Genomic DNA, 21065 nt, shown 5'->3' with positions numbered 1-21065 from the left:
AAGTAAGTATGCATGTATTTGGATTGTTTTGTGCATTGCATAAAGTATGTGATGTTTGTGATTTTAATAGACTAACATGTAGCACCCAAAAATGTGTAAAACAAAAATGGGTAAAGTGAACTCACAGTTTTGCAAATCTTCAAACTTTATAATCCTGTGAAGAGTTGTAGGTTTGAGGATGGAATCACCAAGTCACCCTACATGGGGAAACGAAGGATGCAAGTTTATGGATTTGGAATGGAAGATTCGGACTTGGAATTTATAGTATCAAAAGTATGTATACGAAAGTAATATCTAGTTCTAAGAGCTCGTTTATGACACTATGTTATGTGGTTCATGGGTCCCAAATTGCCCATTAGAATCATCAACGAGTATCTTAGATTATAGATATATTAGCCTAAGTTTATGATGGTTAATCATAGGTTGATTAGCATCACAATTTCAGCCTTGTTTTATATAGTTATATGTATATTCACATGATAATATTAGTACCTTAAACTAACTCCAACCATAAATAATCATGTAGCATCAAGTATGTCAAGCATGGAGTTAATACCTCATTATTTGATTCACCACTACACAAACCATCACAAGGATGGTTCAGAGGGTCATGAATAACAAGAAGTAAATCTAACTAACATAAGCCCAAGCGACCAAGTACTCTACAACCCGGGTGTGCCAACACATCATGAAAAGAATTAACTAAATGAGGGAGGCTAGACGGGGCTAAGGTACTTTGATTCTAGTAAGTCACTTGAGTGTTTACACACAAGGCTCAAATGAAGGAGTGGAACTTAGTTTGGAAAGCCAAAGCTTCCATTTGTTCACACTTCACAAGTCACAAGTTCATCATATGAAAGATGATGACTTGTGCTTGCTTTCATCATTCGATTTTATCATGTATAAACAGAAATATAATGAGTGTTTGAACTCATAGCTTTGATGGTAATCACCTCAACACAAACCCACAACCATAGACTTAATTGTGAGCTTGGTGGGTACACGATTCCACCAAATTATTAGCAAGAATATGAACATACAAGAAGATAAAAACAAGCAAAAAGTTTAATCCACTTTGGACCTCAAATTTGGTGAGGTTTCACCTTAGATTACCAAGGTAATCTTGTGAAAACCTTCCTAGAGGTTATCCAAGTGTTAAAGAAGAAGAAGAAGAAATGAGAAGAAAATAGTAGTAGAAGTGAGCTAGAACTCACTTTGAATCATTTGGACTTCCTGCTGAAGTTCGAGAAATTTAGATGAGATTGAGAGTGTTTTTGAGAGTGATTTGTCGTTTGTAAAGTGGAAAATGAGTATGGGAGAGGTTGGTTATATAGGGGAGGGATTAGGGTTTGAGTTAGGTGAGTATTAAGTGCAATTAGGTGGGAGTTAAGGCAGGAAACAAAAAACTTAGCCAATTAGCGCATAGAAATACAAATTATGCGGATTGATCCCGCAGGCGGGTCACGCCAGGATCCAGGTGATGGGCCGCGTGACACGACCAAGGTCCAGCGCATAAATCTTTGTTTTCTTGGCAGATTTAGTCCTTTGTGTTTGGTATTAAGGGTGTTTTATGGTATTTAGTGCATATATAACTCGTATTTGGGTCCGATTATGTATACACATGACGTATTTTAGATGTTAGTCTAACATAAGAAGTGAAGGTATGAATCAAGTATGTATCATGCATAGTTAGGTATGTAACTATCACTTAACTTCATGTGTGAATGTAAATAAGGTACTTCATTATGTTTTAAGCATAACACGGATATGTTTCAGTTAAATCAAGCAAGGGAAATGTGGATTAAATATTCTAATTGCAAAAGTATGTGTGTAATGTATGAAGTTAAGCATTATTTGTAAGTTAACATGAGTATCACGATGTCGCACCAAATGTATATATGGGCTAAAGTATAAGTATATCCAACAAACAAGGTATAATCCTTATGAAATAATCAATTTTATTCTGATCGAAGTCTTGGTTTACAAAGATACGAAACGAAATACGATTACAAGAGGAAAAAACTTCCGAAAATAGAAATGCATTGCAAGCCTTCTAAATAAGGAAAGTTATGAAAAAGCGGGGCGTTACACCAGCATTTCTAGCATCGAAGATTTTTTCTAACTAACAGAGCAAGCACAGACTTTGCTCTTTTAAATTCCAAGAATTTTCCTGCACAAAGTAGCATGTCACTTCACAAACAAGCTAGACAATTGCGCAGTGTGAATTACATCACACTACACACGCGCCAGCTAGACAGCTGTGCCGCGTGAATTGCACCACATTACACGCGCGCCAGCTCTTTCTAGCTTAGAAGATGCTTTCTAAAAACCTGAACAAGCGCAGACCTAACTTATTAATTTTTCTAGTCCAGAGCTTCAACCACTTGCCTCGCGTATGGACGCAGAACTGGACTGGGGGGACTTGAAGGGACATGGTTGTTGGACCGTTCTGATGACCTTAAACGTCAGTAGAAGTAGTTCATCTCAGTTTACAAAGGCGGAAACAGAGTAAACTAAGTCAAAACAGCTTGTTCCTTCCAATTTCTCTTTCTATTACTGATTGCGAGTCTTTACAATGATTCTGATACAAATTTGACAGCACCTCGACTCACAAACACACACATACACTACTGTTCGTTTGAAATGAACACACCACTATTTATAGTGCCAGGCTGTCCGTTTGAACTAGACACAACATGTTCAAATGGACATGCTTCAAACGGCCAGGGTTCAAACGACCAGAACAAGTTCAAACGGCTAGGACCATTTCAAACGGCCAGGTATTCTAAAACCTATACAAACCCTAATTTAATCTCATTTATGCACCCGTTTAACCTATCTAGACACAAGACTCAATATGACGTAGTCAGCAGACATTTCGTGCACCAACAGACTCCCCCTTGGATGTAGACGTAGTCTTCAGCGCCTGAGTCTTTAGTCTTGGTCTTTTCACAACTTTGTCTCTTCATTGTAACAACTCAATCTTCACAGATTCAACATCTTTTCCGAGCTCCATCTTCAGACCTCCATTTTGCTGTTGATCCAGACTCCCCCTTTCACAGACTCCTCCTCTCAGTATGCTGGGATCTGAAGTTTCTGGTTCAAGCTTTGACAATTAGCTTCCGTGGGAATAATGAAGTCTTCAAACCTGTTTAACCTACACATTCTCTACCTCAACATAAATTTCATAAATTTGTAACACTAAACTTCCTGGTAGATATCATTAACACATATATTAGTTACATCAAGTTCAAATGAATGACCTTGATTAACCAAATATACAATCTTTCAAACTGTTTATATATGTCATTCAAAGAATTTCCAACACAATTTCCCAATCCAATTCATCATGTTTAGCACTTAGAATTTTGAATATCAGTTCTTCAAAATCAGCTGTCAAAAATCTTTTTGGATTTTTGAAAATTTTATGCTAAAACACTTCGAAAATCTTTTTGGATTTTTGTTTTTGAATGAAATACAGTAAAGAAATATAGACAAACAATATTTTTGAGAGTTTTGAAAGAGGATCATATCAGTTCACGAGATAAATCACAAGCACCGTTAAGCTTTAATCATATTAAGTTCTAAACGATTCACCTTGATTGACGATATAGTTATCCTCTTAAATTTTCACACAATTTTCAATCTATTCAGGATACGATTTAGATGTTTTAGGAACTTAGCTCAATTCATGTGTCCCACCTCTTGAATATACTCCCGTATCCAGAATCCCAATATTCAGTCTTACAGGCAAGAATACTACAATGATATCTGTTCATAAATTAGGGGTTAAATGCGAGAACTGAGGGATCTCAGGTCAGAACTTCCATTCAGCAGAGAGATATCAGTTTCGACTTTGCAGTATGTCCCCTTTAGAGGATCTTTTCAGCTACAATAGATGATTATCAATTTTATTGTCTAATCAGCTGAGGGCTTTATGCTATATTTCAAGCATTATGGATAAAGTATTAGCCAAGGAATAGGTCAGAACTACCGTTCAGCAGAAGTCCCGGAATAATACCCCAGACATCATAGAGTATAAACACCTAGTATATCAGAATACGAGACCTTTCAAACGAGATTTCAGGGGTCACCTATATATCCAAGTAGTGTTCCCCACGAATTTCACAAGTTTGAAATTTTAGGTTTATATCCCAAATAAATTTACTAAATGTAGGAAAACCTATCGTCACATCATCAGTGAGACCATTTATAACTTTTGACAATTTATTTCGTTAGCATGCCGTGATAGTCCACTGATGTACTATCATTTCCTCTTTTCTCAACAAATCTCATTTTTTATTTTTCAATGTTTTTGAAATTTTCAAATTTTCTAATTTTTTTTTAAATTTTTCTCCCCCTAAAATCAAAATATGTTTCAATTTTGATTTTCAAGGAAAATTTGAAAACAAACTGTACAAATAAAATGACAAACTGATATCGAATCACTTCAATTCGCCATTCATTTTGCATAAACAATCAGAACTCCCCCTGACAACAAACTATTTTCCCATTTAGATTTCAAAACACTTAAGTTTGTTTTAGTCAAAATGATTTTTCCGGAAAATTAGTTTTGTGTGTCATTTCACAAATTCGGGGTTCTTTCATCACATTGTTTTTCTTTAATCACTTGTAGAAAATCAAGTACAACTTAATATCCCTGATTTACCACATGTAGGTCGAAAAATCACCATAGTGAAATTTCTCAAGAAATGTGCCGATTCATGTTCCACGCTTACCAACCTGGGAACTCCGGCAAGTCAGGTTTTTCTATTTGAATAGATTCACCCAAGCCTGACCAGCCTTGGGTGTTTTTGACACTTTTACCTCAAAACTTGGCTCTTCTGGTTTTGACGAACCAGAATCATTGCCTGAATGTCGCTTGTCTGACTTTGATGAGTCAGATTCATCGCCAACAACTGGCTCTTTTGTTTCAGAAGAAACAAATTCATCACCAGGAACTTTTCCTTTCTTCACACTCCATTCTGTCCTCAGATTTGCATCTGATGAATTCGTTTTGCTTGATTTGTCATTCTTTGGAGAGCAAGACGATTTATCAGAACTCTTCTCTGATTTTCTTGTTGTATCCGAGGACAAAATCCTTTTCAGATACTCTCTGGCCTTCTTTCTTTTCTTGCGCAGTCTGTCTTTTTGCCCCTGAGAAAGCTTTACTTTTGTTTCCTGAACTTTAGGTTCTTGAACCTTCTATTCTTTGGGCTTGACGTTGACTGGTTTCTTTACTATTCTCTGAGATTCAACCCTCGATCTTCCCATCGATCTCCTCGGGCAATCTCTGGCAATATGTCCTCTGATGTTGCAGTTAAAGCACCTTCTTGTTTCAAATCTCTGACTTTGGCAGTTAACAGCAATGTGTCCTTGATAGCCACAAGAGTAACACACTCTGTTATCATACTTCTTCTCTCTTTCATATCGTACACCTTTTTCATACCACACACTTAGATCATAGCATTGAGTTGCCTTGTGGTAGTCATTTCTCTTCTTGTATTCTTGATTTGGCATTTGAGCACTGTGGTCAAACCTGCACCACTGATTACCAACTATTTTTGAGTTTTAAATTTTTGTGATTTTTTGCTGTGATTAGATGATTTATCTGATGAGCGCTTTATTTTCTTTTTGAAAATTTTTCAAATTTTTATCTTTTTGTTTCTGTTCCACACTCTTCTTTACAGGTTTTTGCGTTGAGCATTCACCTTACTCAGTAGAATGTAAAACAGTATTTTTAAATTTTTCTTGTAAATCTAAAAATATTTTTCTTTTCTTTTTCATCATCAGATTTGTCATCACAATCTTCAATTTTGACTTTGTCAAAATTTGTGATATTGTCACTTATTGGAACAGAATTGATTGGTTTTGGACAGGGAAAATTCAAACTATCTGATGCAGTCACAAAACCTTTCAATTTCTTTTCAAGTTCATCAATCTTGTTTCTTGAATTCTCAGCTTCATTTTCAAGCTGAGATATTCTTTCAAGATGAGACTTGATAGAATTTTCATTTTCAATTTTAAGATTTTCAAGAACAAATTTTTCATTTTCCACGACTTTTAACTGTTCTTGAAATCTTGTTTCATTCTCTTTTAGATTCTTGTTTTCCAGTTTTATCCAGAAATCATCATTTTCTGAAGATTTGCTTTTGCTTTCAAAATCTTTTTCAAACTCAGCAATTTTCTTTTGAGCATCTTCAGCTTCATGCTCAAGTCGAATAATTTTAGCAAGATGAGAATTTATTTCGCTTTGTTTTTCCAAATTATTCTTGCCAAAAATATCTCTCTCATCTTGTAAAATCTTTATTTGACTTTTGAAATCATTTTCCAATTTTTTAAAATTGTTGTTTTCTAATGACAAACTCTCAACAATCTTTAAAAGTTTGTCATTATCAGATCTCAATTTTTCACAGTTTAAACGTAAACCCAGAATCTGTTCTTCATCAACTTTCTTCTCGATCTTCAAATTTTTGTTTTCCAATGTCAAACTCTCTACATCCTTCAGAAGTTTGACATTGTCTGTTTTCGATTTTTCGCATTTCAAGCAATCTCCATTCATCTTTTCATATGTACCTGCACAAAAAAATTTAACAAAATCAAGAGGATTCGAATTTTTATCAATATAACAACCCCTCTTAATATTGTATCTCGTATTCTTTTTTGCTGCAAGACACACATCAATTCGTTTTCTTATTTCAATGATTACATTCAAATCAATATTTTTTGATTCTTCTTTTATTTCATCCAATAATTCCCTTTTTCTTCGATAATCATAACCACTCTGATTTGTAACTTTGTTGAACAGACTTTTTAAATCAGTACGTGATAACCAAGAATCCCGTTTCAGTTCATTATTCACAAATTTATTCCATTCTAAAGGTAAGGCATCAACAAATTTTAGCTTTCTTTCATCATTTGAGTACCAAACCTTATGTTTTTCTAATTTGAGGATTAATTCCCAAAATCTTTCTTTCAACATCTCCATCGATTCATCCTTCACACAAGCTTCCTTTTTCCAGTTATTCAGATTTTCAAGATTCTTGTTTTCTTGTTCATCAAACATTTTTACCAAGTTTTGTACAATCAAACAAGATCACTCAAACTAACAATAGTTTCAAACGAAAGGTATTCAAACGATTGTCTCTCTTCAAACGGAATGAGTTGTTCCGTTTGAAACAACAATAGTTTCAAACCATAGATGGTCAAACGACCACCTTCAAACGGTTACACTTCAAACGATATGATTCTAATTCAAACGACAATTTCAAACGGACCTCATTTTCAAACGATTGTTCAAACGATCAGTATGTTTTCAAACGATAGGACTTGTTTTCAAACGGAACTGTAATTTTCAAACGATACGTTCAAACGGACTATGCTTTTTCAAACGGATGACGTCACTTTTCTCGAACAGTTTCAAACGGACACGACTATTTCGATTAGTTTTAGATCGAATTTTAGTTCCAAATTGTCAAGGATTGGTTAAAAGTGAATTTCGTTTGATATGTGAACGTTTCAAGCCATTTTAACCGTGACAACTATTCAAAATCAGAAAAGAAAGGTAGAAGTGAGATAATCCGGTGATTTCAAGCTGTATTTGATATGAACTCCTCGTCCTGAGCTCTGATACCACTTGTTGGACCGTTCTGATGACCTTAAACGTCAGTAGAAGTAGTTCATCTCAGTTTACAAAGGCGGAAACAGAGTAAACTAAGTCAAAACAGCTTGTTCCTTCCAATTTCTCTTTCTATTACTGATTGCGAGTCTTTACAATGATTCTGATACAAATTCGACAGCACCTCGACTCACAAACACACACATACACTACTGTTCGTTTGAAATGAACACACCACTATTTATAGTGCCAGGCTGTCCGTTTGAACGAGACACAACATGTTCAAACGGACATGCTTCAAACGGCCAGGGTTCAAACGACCAGAACAAGTTCAAACGGGCAGGGCCATTTCAAACGGCCAGGTATTCTAAAACCTATACAAACCCTAATTTAATCTCATTTATGCACCCGTTTAACCTATCTAGACACAAGACTCAATAAGACGTAGTCAGCAGACATTTCGTGCACCAACAATGGTCCCAAATCCTGCGTCGACCAATCAGGTCGCGCGCGGGACCATACTCTTATGAGACTAATTTTGTAGCTTTCCCAACCTCGCATCGGCTAATCAGGTGCAACCTAGGTCACACGCGAGGTCTAGGCCAACACAAGACTAGATTTGACACTTGGCTCCTTGGATGAAAACCCTTACTTCCTGGACTTGCGCCGGCTACACGGGACATCCCCGATGGTCGCGCGGAGGAAAGAAGCATAGGTAATCCTAGGCCAATGAGCTTCCAACAGGCTGTTTCCGACCATGCTCCACGATTGGCAATTGTATATGAGACCAAAAGGTACACAAGGACGCATATGTGGCACCAATCAGCGTGCGCCGACCACTGCTCCACGATCTCCACTTAGCCGCTGATGACAAACCAGACAACAAGGACAACGGTCAGGACACGAGGATCCATTCAACGTGCGCCAGCTAACGTCTCGCCTAGAAGCACCAACGGTCGTGGCAGAGGGGACATAACGGATATTCCTTGTTGTCGACCATAGGCCCAAGGCCCATCAGCCCATCTCCTTCCCACACCTCTCCGGCTATAAATAGTGAACTTCATCTACAGCTTTAAGGATCACTTTCTTGCTCTCTCACTCTTATTCACACATTTTTATCCTTAAAGCATATACTTATTCTCAAGCCGGAGGGTGGTTACGAGGAGAACCCAGATATTTCTCTCCTCGTAACGAGCTTAACAGTGTGTTTAGTGTTTTGCAGGATCATCACCATCACAACCTAGACGAGATAAAGAAGATTAACCTTATTTGTCGAGGCAAAAACCACAAACTAATCACCAGATTAGTTTGGTGTTTCTTCACTAGTGTAGATGGATATGATCGGGTGGTTTCGCTGGTGGCACGATAATACTCCGGTGATCCGTTAGTGATCCAAATTTGATGTTAAAAAAGTTAGTGATAAGGAAGAAATTCCAAATTAAACATTAAACACTATAAATAAGTAAGATGTTAGTGCATATATGTGTTGTAAGTTGGGCTTTGGGAGTCTTTCAAAAAAAATGGAAATTTTTCTTTTTAACCCTAAAGTTTTAATGTTTGACAATTTAAGTTTAAACTTCTAATCTTTGTTTCCTTTTTAACCCTAAAATTTTAATCTTTGACAATTTACCCTAAAATTTTAATCTTTGAAAATTTAAGTTTAAAATTTTTAATTTTTCTTTCCTTTTTAACCCTAAAGTTTCAATCTATGACAATTTAAGTTTAAAATTTTAGTCTTTGGCAATTTAACCCCTTTGATTAGCTTGATTTTTTACTTCTATAATTCAAATGTTTCCATCTTTTGCGATTTAACCACTTTGATTTTTTTTTACTTATGTGTTGTAATCTTGGCTTTAAGGGTTTTTCAAAGAAAAAATGGTTATGCATATGGTTGTTGTAACCTTGGTTTTGGGGCTTTTTCAAAAAAAAAAAAATTGATTTTTTTACTTTTCATCCAAAAGTATCTCATAAATTACTTTTAACCCAAAACTATTTTTTTTTATTACTTTCAACACAAAAATTTTTATCTTTTGCAATCTATCCTCACAACTTTTTTACTTTCAACTTTGGTCCTTTATAGTTTTCATTTTCCGCAAATTTTTAGCTTTATGCTTCGTTATGAATTTTGTGACTTAAAACATCGCAACGTGCGTCTATGGTTTAGCATTTTTCACGTTTCGTTCTAAACTTTGCGAATTAACACGACGCAACGTGCGTGTGTGGGTGAACGTTTTTACATCATCTATTTTTTCCCGTTTGACAGGTTCAACATAACGTGCACGTCCTAAATCGACTTAGTTATAACTAAAGAATCCCCGCTGTATTGCGGCGGGTCGTAATTCTAGTTTGCGTTAAAAAGGTAGTGATAAGGAAGAAATTCCTAACAAACATAAATGAAAAAAAAAATATGTAAAAGACAATTACTGCAATTATTCAAGATAAGAGAAGTACAAGTTTCTATCAGTTCATGTATCACTAATTCACTACTTAATACTTATAACCTATTGGTCTATTAGTTTAGTAGTATGGTGTCTACTTTTACAAATTTACAAATGTAAGATTCTGAGTTTATATTCTTGTAAGTACAAGGTAAATGTTGACTTAAGTATTGAAAATTTGCTGTTATAAAAAAAGTTCATGTATCACTAGCAAATATTAATAACTAACCCTAAATAGTAACTGCCAATTTTTTAAAATTCTAATTTATTCACAGCTTATGATTTATAATTACTATTACAATATTACAATACAGTGTCACTTATGAATTTTAAATGGGTCAATCTATTTGGACACCTTATCTGCCTATTTAGACACCCTTTGCCTCGTATAGGCCTCGTATAGGCCTATACGAGGCGTATAGGGTTACATCAAAATCAGTGCCTGACTCATGTCACTTCTTGTTTGACCCCTTCAAGACGCCTCGTATAGGCCTATACTGGGCGTATAGGACCCTTCGTATAGGCCTCATATGTGACCCTTTGCCCCTTATATGCCTCGTATAGGCCTATACTAGGCGTCTTGAAGGGTTTTTTTTTTTTTTTTTTTTTTAACAAACATTTTATACAATATTAATCGTTTTAGCAAACTTTTATACAAAAACAAGTTTTTTTATTTTAAATAATTAATATTAGGACCCCTCGTTGGTTTTTTTTAGTTGAGAAATAGATGTTTTGGTAGGGTAATTTGATTGTTTTTTGAGGGTGATGTTTTTTGAGTAAAAAAATGGTGTATAGTATAAGTCTAGTATAGGTCCCATATAGGTCTTGTATAAGCCTATAGGCCTAAACGGGACCTAAACCACACCTATAGTCCTATACGAGTGTTGTATCTTATCCAATAGTCTAATATCGTATTGTATTGTATCGTATCGTATCGTATCGTATCATATCGTATCGTATCGTATCGTATCGTATCGTATCGTATCGTATCGTATCGTATCGTATCGTATCGTATCGTATCGTATCGTATCGTATCGTATCGTATAGTATAGTATAGTATAGTATAGTATAGTATAGTATAGTATAGTATAGTATAGTATAGTATAGTATAGTATAGTATAGTATAGTATAGTATAGTATAGTATAGTATAGTATAGTATAGTATAGTATAGTATAGTATAGTATAGTATAGTATAGTATAGTATAGTGTAGTGTAGTATAAGTCTCGTATAGGTCTTGTATAAGCCTATCGTGTTGTATCGTATCGTATAGTATAATATATGTCTCATATAGCTCTCGTATAGACCTATATGGGACCTATACGAGACTTATACTATACACTATACGATACAATACGATACCATACTATACGATACAATACGATACTATCGTATCATATAGTGTAGTATAGGTCCCTTATAGGTCTTGTATAGGCCTATCGACGTATACGGGCGTTGTATCGTATCGTATAGTGTATAGTATAAGTCTAGTATATGGCCCCTATAGGTCTCGTATAGGCATCGTATAATTAATATTAGTGTTATTATAATTAATATGAGTTTTTTATAATTAATATTAGTGTTATTGATATTAATATGAATTTTTTTATAATTAATATTAGTGTTATTATAATTAATATGAGTTTTTTATAATTAATATTAGTGTTATTACAATTAATATGAGTGTTATTATAATTAATATGAGTTTTTTTATAATTAATATGAGTTTTTTTATAATTAATATTAGTGTTATTATAATTAATATGAGTTTTTTATAGTTAATATTAGTGTTATTGATATTTAAAAAGAGAAAACAAAAAAAAACCCTTCAAGACGCCCAGTATAGGGCTATACTGGGCGTCTATGTGGACCAAAAGGCCATTATAGCCCTGAATTAGGCCTATACTGGGGGCAATTCAGGGGTTTAATGGTCTTTTGGACCCTTCGTATAGCCCCAGTATAGCCCTATACTGGGCGTCTTGAAGGGTTTTTTTTTTTTTTTTTTTTTTTTTTTTTTTAACAAACATTTTATACAATATTAATCGTTTTAGCAAACTTTTATACAAAAACAATAAAACTTTTTTTAAAAAAACAACTCAAATTACCCCACCAAAACACTCATTTTTTTACTCAAAAAACATCACCCTCCAAAAATAATCAAATTACCCTACCAAAACATCCATTTTTCAACTCAAAAAAAAACCAACGAGGGGTCCTAATATTAATTATTTAAAATAAAAAAACTTGTTTTTGTATAAAAGTTTTGCTAAAACGATTAATATTGTTAAAATGTTTGTTAAAAAAAAAAACCCTTATATACGCCTAGTATAGGCCTATACTAGGCATATAAGAGAGGCAAAAAAGACCAATTTACCCCCAGTATAGGCCTAAATCAGGGGCTAAATGGTCTTTTTCCCCTAGACGCCCAGTATAGGCCTATACGAGGCATATACGAGGCAAATAAGACAAAATATGACATAATCAGAGATTCTCTTGGAAATTGAAAAAGGCTATACGCCTCGTATAGGTCTATACGAGGCGTCTTGAAGGGTGTCCAAATAGGCAATAAGGTGTGTAAATATGTAGACCCTTTTAAATATGTAGTTATTACACTTAGGGGTTGTTTGGTAGCCTCTTAATGACTATTCAGATGCTACCTCTTAATGGTTTAAAACCTCTGAATGAATAAAAGGTAACCTCAATGGTTAAGAGGTAACATTTTAATGGTAAATCATCACATATCACATTCTTCTACCTTCTTATTAGTAAAATTTTTAATGGTTCCATTAAAAGGTAGCTTCTTAATGACCATTCAGAGGCTACCAAACAGCCCCTTGCTATATTGACATCTATAATGTTTGTATATATAATGAAATGAAATGTTTCTAACTTTTATGAAAAGTTAAAACTTGTTGTAAATAAGAATGCGGGGAGTGGGGCTTGGGTTGGGAGCTTTCCTCGACACGTGGCGTTAGTGGGGTCTACCAAACCACCCAAAAAAATAGGGTGTGGAAGTGACGTGGGTTAGCAGCGTTGGACAGCCATGTTGGCTGCCTTTTTTATTAGTTTTAAATAGTTGAGATTTACAAAATCAAATCAATCTTATATTATTTAAAAAAATACATAACATCCTAAAAAATAAAAAAGTACTATATAAATCCTAAAAAGTAAAAGAGAAAACTTATTAAGTAGTTAATAATTCCTAAAAAAAAATTACAAAGTTCTATAAATATTAAAGTGGGGAACCCACTTAAATTCTGGATTCCGTCGTGCCTCTACTCGATCTTTACGATCTCAATTCGATCGTCGTGGCTTAGGTCCCCCGCAGGGACACGATCGAAAATAATTTTAAACCGATCTAGCTTTGGTCTTAGTTCGCGCCCCTTGTGTTGGCACGTGTTTAGATTATAGTGATTGTTACCAACGTGCTGTTGGTATTGTTGAAAGGTTTGTCCCCAGTACGTGGTTTGACCGCGTTGCAACATACGATGTGTGTCGATGATCGAAGTAATGAGCGCGATCTCCTCCTCCTCCTCTAGTTCACCATTTTCGGTTTTGTTGTTTGGTTGAAAAGAAAATGAGTTTTGTGTGAGAGTGGGTTGAAGAATTTTGTAAAAAAATTGAAGGTGGGTGGGAGGGTATTTATAGGTAAAAAATTTTATGGTTTTTTTGAAAAAAAAAATAACTTTTACCATTAAACCACCAAACCAAATGAATATGGCCGACATCTAGGTAAAACGGTTAAAAATGAAGGTCTAATCATGGCTAGCCACATCACTCCGCCACCCCGCCCACTCATGGTTCCACGACGCCGCCAAAAGGGCAACACTAACACCAACCTTAGCCCGGAGTGGCTTAGCTAGCCAGCGTTGGCTGGCTTCCCCCACCCAAACAATGCCACCACTCCCCGTGTTCTAAAGATGATTATGATATGGAAGTTCAACCTTTGTTTCATCATTGATTTTGTCTACATCGACCATTTCAAAAGAAGGCTTTTTAGCAAAAATTGCTTATAATATATCATTAAGTTGACAAAAGCTGACTTAGTAATATGCCTCAAAACGATTCAAACTATGGCTTTTATAACAAACACAATTTTAGTCTAACCTAATTAATGTAGACAACTCAAACAAGTATTTTATTAAATATAAAACAATAAATCATATGCTAGTTTAATTTGCCACAGATTGACTTATTACATGTGCCACAAATTGACAAAGTTATATCTGGGTTTTGAGAAGAATTAGCATTATGTTACACTTTCATAAGATCTTACCATTAAAAACCCAACAGAAGGTTGAAAACATCATAAGTTGAAAAGGTCTAACCTTTTACAATTGACCATGTATTACTTCTTAGGTTACGATGTTCGCCACCCAATAAATAGAGCATGCATACCCTACAACATCACCCACTTATAACAAATCATACATACTCATCATTCTTCATACAACAAGATGTCTTCATCCTTCAACATCGGTGTCCTTTTGTTATTTCTCTTTGTCCAAATGGTTATTGGGGCTAACCCTCTCTACCACTTTTGTTCCACAAATTCTGGTAACTTTACACCTTATAGTCCTTATGATCAAAGCCTGAACAAACTCCTAGGTAACTTGCACTACAAAACCCCTCCAAATGGCTTTGGAATGAGCTCCGCGGGTCCATACCAAGCTCAAACCTTTGGTCTGTCTTTGTGTCAGGGTGACGTGTCAAGCGAAGTCTGCGCTTCTTGTTTTGTTAACGCTAGTGCTGAAATTCGCAAACGTTGTCCAAACAACAAGGCTGCAACCATATGGTATGACCAATGCCTCTTGAAATATTCTAGTAGTAACTTCTTTGGTCAAATAGACAACGAGTTTAAGTTTTACTTGCTCAACATAAACAATGTAAGTGATCCAACGTTCTTTAACCTGGAAGCCAAGAGATTGTTGACCAGTTTGTCGAACACAGCGTACGCTGACCCAAGAATGTACGCGGCTGGAGTTATAGACCTCGAAGGTTCAAAGAAGCTTTATGGGCTGGTTCAATGCACTAGGGATCTTTCAAGTGGAAACTGCAAGACTTGTTTAGATAATGCGATCAGTGATCTCCCAAGTTGTTGTGATGGGAAAGAAGGTGGGAGGGTTGTTGGGGGGAGTTGTAACATTAGATACGAGACTTACCCATTTGTAAATGCTTAATTAATCTTATTGTTTAATTATATTCTCAACGATAAAATAGAATAAAAGTGTAATCAAATCTTTGTAACATTATTTGTTGTTCCCTATATATATATTTCATACATTTATAGTATACTATGATTCTTCACTCAAAGATTTCATCTCTATTTGTGTAAACATCATGGATTAACTTGGTTTAGTGACTATCTATGAAGCTGTCATCCGTTATGTTTGATCTTTCCATAAGAATTTGAATATTATTTTTGACATCAGACGACTAAGATTGCTACAATGTGACCTGGAGGTCAGTAGCGAAGCTTGAGATTTCCGACCGGGGGTCGAAAACGTATATACCAAAAATTTGTATAAAACCGGGGGGTCAAAAACGTACATACCCAAAAATTTCTATATGAAAACTGCATACTCTCCACTATTGAGCGAAAAGTTCGGGGTCGGCCGCCCCCTCCCGCCCCACAAAGCTACGCCCTTGCTGGATGTTATGAGTTCAAGTTATGGAAACACCTTTTGCATAAACACATGGTAAAAATGCATACATCTGGCTCAAGTGGCCCGAAACCCAGGACCCCGCAAATGCAGGAGCCCTGTGTACTGGGTTTGACTTTTTCAAAATGCTATAGACATGAGGACTTTTGCAAATATTACTAGGGATGAGCAGACACCTGTTAACTAATCCTTAAACGTAGTAATCAACATAACTGAACAAATAAAAAAACTGACGGTTCAGCTAATCGAATTTATGGGTTTGTTTGAGGTTATTCTGCTTGAAAGGATTTTTACATATCCCCCCCTAAGAAGCCTTATTACATATTTCCCCAACCTCTAAATTTAATTACATATTTTCTCTTCCTAAAGAAGCCTTATTACGTATTTTCCCACCTAAAGAAGGCTTATTACATATTTCCACAATCTCTAAATTACATTACATTACATTACAAAAAGTAATTTGAGGTGCCTTAGGGTAAATCAAAAGTTGTGTCTCCTTACATCACACCCTTTACTAATACCTTTTCCTTAATAAATTATAACCCTTTGACATCCCTTCATAAAAGGTACCCCATTCAAAATTTAACGGACACCGATTCCTTCAAAATGGAAATGGAAATAATATGTATATAGTAACCAAACCGATGTGATTCGTCAATTAAACAAACTGCCAACAACATTAAATTAAAATAAACATATACATAACCAACTGATGCGCCGACTAAACGGCGGGAAACCGATGCACCGATTAACTTCATATCAATTGGAGTTCACATTCAAATTAAATACACATCTTTGATTTAAATATACAGCCAAACCGACGCACCTAGTAAAAACATTCCGGACAAAACCATTCAAATGAACAAGTTCCGCCATCCCATCACTGCCATATATCCTCCGGTAACCGTAACTGTCACTTTTCAGACGTTTTAGTATTTTTCTGTTGCCGATTCTCACCTTCATTTTCCTCCGTTATAGACCGTAATAGCACTTCAGTTTATCCTTGAATCAGCGCCATATTTTTTCACTCTCCATCTGAAGTTTCGATTCTGGTATGTTCTCGCTAGCATCGTTCAAACGAAGAAAATAGACTTACAGACAAATAAACGTGATTTGGAAGAAGAAATAAATGAACGATGGATAGCATACTAAAGACCCATGACTTGATAAAATTGTAAGGTTTGTAGACGAATGATTTGAATAGGGGTTGTTAGTAATTTAGTATGATATATATGTTTTCGTTTAATCATGTAGATGACTCCCAGAACTATATATAATCTGATTAGGGAATACAAGAAATGTGTTTAATCATGTAGACGACCCCAGAATTATGTATAATCAGATTAGGGGATGTAAGAAATTTGTTTAATCATGTAGACACCGCCCTGAATTATGTATATTCAGATTGAGGAATGTAGCAATTACAAGAATTACATGCAGTTGTGTGATTCATATATGTTCTTTGTTTTTATGGTATGAACAAGGCACGTGTTTTCATGTGTACACTGCGTATGTGGATTTTTGTAATCGGAATTCCTATTTTATTCAATGAATTAGATTTCAATTCTGATGGATTATCGATTCTTTTATATCGCCGGCGTGCTGTTAATTAACGTGGGTTCGGGTCCGATTGTGGGCTATACCTGCGACGAGTTGTGACAAAACCCGTCACGTGTCCACAACAATGGCGGTCAGGGGTGTGACACCCCAGGAAAATCAGTGAACAATACAGTTTACCTAGCTTCCTCAGTGAGTGCATACCAAATTTCGGGACGAAATTTCCAATTAGTTGGGGATAATGTGACAACTCGAACTTTAGACCTATCATTGTGTAACATACGTGAACGTGTTATGATTTTACAAACTTTGATGCTATTGAATGTTATGATGTTATGTGCCTTATGTGTGTATGTTGTGTGTACACGAACCCAAACCACACACTAAAACCCGATTGCACCTTATAACCGGTCACACAAGCCCTTTTGGGCCACACTTTGAAATCGGACTCCATTAGATAACCGGATGGGCTCGGCCCACTCCCCCACTCGCAACACAAAACCGAGTTTAAGGGTTTTGTTTATTGTTTTGCAACACAAACACACACAACCCTACTTGCTCTCTACCTCCCTCTCGTTTGCTTGGAACCCGACGGCAAGAGCCTCCACAATTCGGATCACCCTCTTTTCTTCTCTAATTCGGTTAGTACTTGTCATGTTTGAAATTGTTTGTGTTCTCGTGAATCGACTTCTGTAAATGGTGATCATGATTACATACGTAATAGGTTGCATGAGTGATTTGTTATTCGATCCGTATTGATGTTTGTAACCGGCTGTGATGATTATATTTGCACATGTGTTTTAAGTGGCATGTTAGTATGATGATACGGTTCATAAGTTAATGATGTTCATGGGCTGATTACTGATTGAATTGCCGAGAATATGTTGTTAATCGGCTAGGATGCATGATAGTTAAGGATTCGGTATAAGGCTTGTGTGGTATTCCGATTTCATGTGGTTGGAATGGATTGTTACTGTTCTTAATAATATGAAATTGCTATGAACATGATCTATTGTTGATATGAAACTGTTGATAAATTTCTGTGATTGATCTGATTTCGAAACTACCTTAGATGTTTGCTAGAATCACGGATAAGTCAATGCAGGAATTATGGAAACCAGTTACACACACGGTTGCGACTCAGATTGCGACTCGAAACCTCACAGTCTCGACTCGAGACCACAACAGCACAAGCCGAGACCACGGTTGCGAGTCCCGTTGCGACTCGTAACCGGACCATGATGAACCGAGACCAACCATTGCGACTCGCAACCTACTGTTGCGACTCGTAATCTCCTGATATGACTCGTAATCCTCGGTTGCGACTCGAGATCGCCGGTTGCGACTCGAGACCACCATTTACACGCACACTGTTTGGGCCTTCACTGTCACGGGCCCAATGATTTGATTTGTGGACTGTTTGCTATTGGACTTTTACTATTACAGGCCCAACTGATTGGGCCGGACACTTGGCTATTTGTTTAACTGTTTGCTTTGGGCTGCTATTGGAATACGTGTTTGTTGCCATGATCGATACGTGTTAGTAACCTACGTGTTTTATACGAACCTGACTTGTGTGGTAACCCTGTTAGGACGTGGTTGACCACCCTTAGTTCAAGAGTCTTGTATTTGTGTATCTGCCGAGCAAACCAAGGTGAGTTCACACAGCCAAGGCATGGGATTCCCGGGTTGGGAATTGGGTTGGAAATGTTATTGTTAAAAGAGTTACTCGTACTTACGCATTCTCTAGACTATAGACCATCGTCCTCAGGTTAGTCAGGACACGTTACGTAAAGCCTACGTAACCCAGTATTTGCCATTTGTCTCCCGGGTCGGGAGGACACGTTACGTAAAGCCTACGTAACCCAATACCATCCACTGGCTTCCAGGTCGGAAGGCCACGTTGCGTAAAGCCTACGTAGCCCCCACGCGTACCATGTCCTCGGGGAAGGGCACGTCACGTAAAGCCTACGTGACCCAGTACGTATCCCTGTTCTCGGTAAAGAAGAACACATGGTCGGAAGTTAGTCTAGTAAGTACCGTTAATGAGAAGCCCTCATTAGCCAGGATAAACATGGGAAGCCCCCACCAGTATTATGAACACAAGGTTTGGGAAGCCCCCACCTTTAGTACACACTAGTATGGGAAGCCCCCACTAGCTATACTTATACACTACGTTATGAACGTACTTTCTGTGAACTCGCTCAACTAGTTGTTGATTATTTGCTGCATGCCTTGCAGGACCTTAGGTACTTTATGGAGCTTGCACAGGGAGGAGCAGGTCGTTGTGGGATACGGATCATGAATTTATTCTGAACTTATAACTATTTTGAGATTACATACTATGCTTCCGCTATTTAAACGATGTTTGGTTTTGGAACATCAATCATGTCATGATGAATTACATTGATTACTTTTATTATTAAATGCTATGTTTGATATGATTGATGGCTTGATCCTGGTCAGTCACACTCTCAAGCGGTGATACTCCGCGGGTGGATTTTGGGGGTGTGGCAGATTGGTATCAGAGCCATTGGTTATAGAGAACTTGGTTTTAATATGGGGAAACGTTTTATTAAAACCGGACTATAACCAGAACAGTGCTCTCAACGATCCACAACGACGCTTCGCTCCACGTGCAAGACTCGACATCCTAGGTAATAAGGTTTATGTTTATTGCCTGTTTGCTAGAACTGTTTAGAACTTTGCTCGCATTACGCTTAGATACACATGATACCATAGCATGAGAAACCCTACGTGCTTACACTTTTCTGTCATCGCCCTATTCGCGAACTATTCTTACCTATGCTACTTGTTACAATGAAGATCATGTCTGGAAGAATCAACATGACACAAGCCCAGCTAGAGGCTCTCGTTCAAGCTCAAGTTGCTGCGGCAGTTGCAGCAGCTCAAGCAGGTAGTATATCCTGCAGTATAGGCACACACTAGGATCTTTGGATCCTACATTAACTCTCGTATTTAACTTCGTCCTATTCATACACAATAGGTCAACACGCGCAGCAGCCTGTCTACACATTCAAGAACTTCATGGACTGTCGTCCAAACTCTTTCAGCGGCACAGAGGGGGCAGTGGGACTCCTCCACTGGTTTGAAAAGCTAGAATCAGTATTCGAAATGTGCGAGTGCCCTGAGGCTCGCAAGGTCAAGTTTGCCACCGGTACTTTAGAAGGAATAGCATTGACTTGGTGGAACGCCCAAGTTCAAATCTTAGGGTTGGCAGCTGCTAACGCCACCCCATGGAACGATTTCAAGGAACTCATCAAGCGTGAGTACTGTACGCGTGAAGATATTCACAAGCTAGAAGACGAGCTGTATAACCTGAAAATGGTTGGATCAGAAATCGAAGCGTATACAAAACGGTCGAACGAGCTGGCCGTTCTGTGTCCTACTATGGTGGACCCTCCATACAAGCGCATTGAGTTGTATCTCAAGGGATTGGTGCCAGAAATTCAGAGCCACGTGACGTCGGCTAACCTCGAAAACATCCAGGAAATCCAACGCCTCGCTCACCGTATCACCGATCAGGCAGTGGACCAGAATAAACTGCCCAAGCGTGTTAATGCTACTGCTAACATCACCACCTCGGTTACTCCTGCTACGTCTGGTGACAGTAAAAGAAAGTGGGATGGAGATTCCAGCAGAGGCTCAGCATCCGTTCAGTCTCAAGCTCAGCAACAGAAGACTGACCATTACCAGAGTCCTAGTCAGCAATCCTCTGGTAGTCACAGACAGAGGAGATATCAGGGTAGTCAACCTAGGTGCCACAACT

The 21065-nt window shown here is 37.0% G+C and overlaps 1 protein-coding gene across 1 annotated transcript; it reads left to right on the top strand.

The window, feature by feature from the left end:
• Nucleotides 1-14528: 14528 nt before the first annotated feature.
• LOC110927838 (cysteine-rich repeat secretory protein 38-like) lies at nt 14529-15259 on the top strand. The gene has a single exon (XM_022171207.2). It carries the CDS (start codon nt 14564-14566, stop codon nt 15233-15235), a length of 672 nt encoding a protein of 223 aa, XP_022026899.2. The 5' UTR covers nt 14529-14563; the 3' UTR covers nt 15236-15259.
• Nucleotides 15260-21065: the final 5806 nt, after the last annotated feature.

Source organism: Helianthus annuus, chromosome 3 (assembly GCF_002127325.2).
Source record: "Helianthus annuus cultivar XRQ/B chromosome 3, HanXRQr2.0-SUNRISE, whole genome shotgun sequence".
NCBI classification, from domain to species: domain Eukaryota; kingdom Viridiplantae; phylum Streptophyta; class Magnoliopsida; order Asterales; family Asteraceae; genus Helianthus; species Helianthus annuus.
This window is presented reverse-complemented; position numbering and strand designations above follow the sequence as displayed.

Bases quoted from the DNA above. Each gene is read 5' to 3' on its own strand.
- LOC110927838 (XM_022171207.2), top strand. From the start codon at position 14,564: ATGGTTATTGGGGCTAACCCTCTCTACCACTTTTGTTCCACAAATTCT.